At 40.8% G+C, this 2035-nt stretch overlaps 1 protein-coding gene across 2 annotated transcripts in view; it reads left to right on the forward strand.

Moving 5' to 3' along the window:
• Positions 1 to 2035, forward strand: part of xpo1b (exportin 1 (CRM1 homolog, yeast) b) — a 37386-nt gene that overhangs the window by 28687 nt on the left and 6664 nt on the right. For both annotated transcript variants that reach the window (XM_020623293.1, XM_020623294.1), the window contains exon 20: positions 274 to 468. In XM_020623293.1, coding sequence (XP_020478949.1) covers positions 274 to 468 — 195 coding nt within the window. The remainder of the gene's footprint in view (positions 1 to 273; positions 469 to 2035) is intronic.

Below are 2035 nucleotides of genomic sequence, written 5' to 3' on the forward strand. Positions count from 1 at the left end.
ACATTGTTGGCCTTCTAAGGACTGAAACACCACCGAGGGGGATAAATATCTCCGACTCAACACCAGTCAGTCAGAACTGATGAAGCCTCTTGGATGAGAGGTGAAACGTCTTCAATCTAGAATTCCAAGTCCAGTTGATTTCCAAGGTTATTTTGGTTGCGGTTTACTATGACCTGGATGACTGAGAATCTGCACAGTTAATATGAATTAAATGTTTTCCTTCATCTGTCACTGATGTTTGGATCCCTGTTAATCTGTCTTGTTGTCCTTCAGGTTGGGGAGAACTTTGTTCCACCGTTGCTGGATGCTGTCCTCATTGACTACCAGCGTAATGTCCCTGCTGCTCGTGAACCTGAGGTCCTCAGCACCATGGCAACCATTGTCAACAAGCTGGGGGGACACATCACCAGTGAGATACCCCAGATCTTTGATGCTGTCTTTGAGTGTACCCTAAACATGATCAACAAGGTGGGACAGTGAGCTTTGTATTTCTCCATCTTGGTTGAAATGTTGTACACTAATATTAAGACTCATTGCATGAGTCTTAATACTTTAGGCAGAATGCAGACCTTTAACAGCTTCAGTGGAAATCTACTTGCTTTCAGTGCAGTAGGTAGTAAAGGCTGAATACCATTATAAAGCCTCATCCGGTTCTTTCAAACCAGGAACTCAGAGGGACGACTCAGACCACTTGAGTATATAAAAATTATAACCGTGCTGGTTTATTCAAAAAGTCACAGGCAAGAATTTACACTTCAAGTCCAGAGATCTTCCAACCCCCAGGCTGCCAAAAGCAGCCCGGAAACAGCAAGACCCCGAACCAAGCATTGCTATACAATATTAATCCTTTCTGGGCTGTCGAACCGTGACGTCACCTGATATGCCAGCTTGGCAGCTGAGCAGAGCAGTAGACCAAACATGAAGAAAATAATGTGTGTGGCTGTTGTTTTCGTGGTGTGTATCTAAAACAATTTGACATAACATTACACATTAAGACAAATATTATGGTTACTTTTACCGTCATAATAACATTCGTCCCTGACTGCCGCCTTTCTCTGCTTTTAACTAACCTTGCATTTAACAGCCTGAGGAAGACATCCTGGCTGCACTAACAGTCCTAGACAACAAATCTCTGAATATCTATCTAACTAAAAAATAACCTAACAAAATAACCTAACAGTAGTAAGCACCTAGTCATCAAGAAAACCCAAGACTTGAGTTAGGTTTCATTTGCACTTAGATGAGCTATATCATGTCGCCTTCACTGTAGTCTGTTAATCACAGTGCAATGTTGGATTAATACTGTCACAGTTTGACATGGTGGGGCCCCTGAAAACCGAGATAAATGCCTTAAATATCAATCAAAGCAAAATGAATGGGCTGACATGAGCAAGACAGTACAGGAGCAGGGACTTTGACATTGTAACACTTTTTTTTTCTTCTTCTTCTATGGGCACATTACTGGTCACACCTGCACAGCTGTATGCATTTCGGTGCGAAACTTTGGCCTTAATATCTGTGTTTATGAAGCTCAAAATTTTTGTTTTTGGTGAAATTATCTGAAACATATCAATTCAATTATGTTTATTGTCAAGGTCTTAGTTAAAGGTGGTGTTGTACTGGACTACATTGTATTTTAAGATGCTATATTTTTGTCTTCTCAGCTGGCCAAAAAAAAATTGGCACCCCTGCATTTCAGATAATGCACCACTTCTCCCAGAAAATTGTTGCATTGTATTCTCATGTTTATTTCTTCTGTTTGTATTGGAGCAACACAAAAAAGCCAAATCTCATACATTCCACACACAACTCCAAAAATGGACAGGACAGAATTATTGACACCCTCGACTTAATATTTGGTAGCATACCCTTTGGATAAAATAACTGAAATCAACCATTTCCTGTAGCCATTAGTGAGTTTCTTCCTGTTGGAGTTTTGGACCACTCTTCTTTTGCCAACTGCTCCAGGTCTCTCATTACAAATTAAAGGAGCATCACATGCGTGCGCGTGTGTGTGTGTGTGTGTGTGTGTGTG

Source organism: Monopterus albus, unplaced genomic scaffold (genome assembly GCF_001952655.1).
Source record: "Monopterus albus unplaced genomic scaffold, M_albus_1.0 scaffold296.1, whole genome shotgun sequence".
NCBI lineage: Eukaryota > Metazoa > Chordata > Actinopteri > Synbranchiformes > Synbranchidae > Monopterus > Monopterus albus.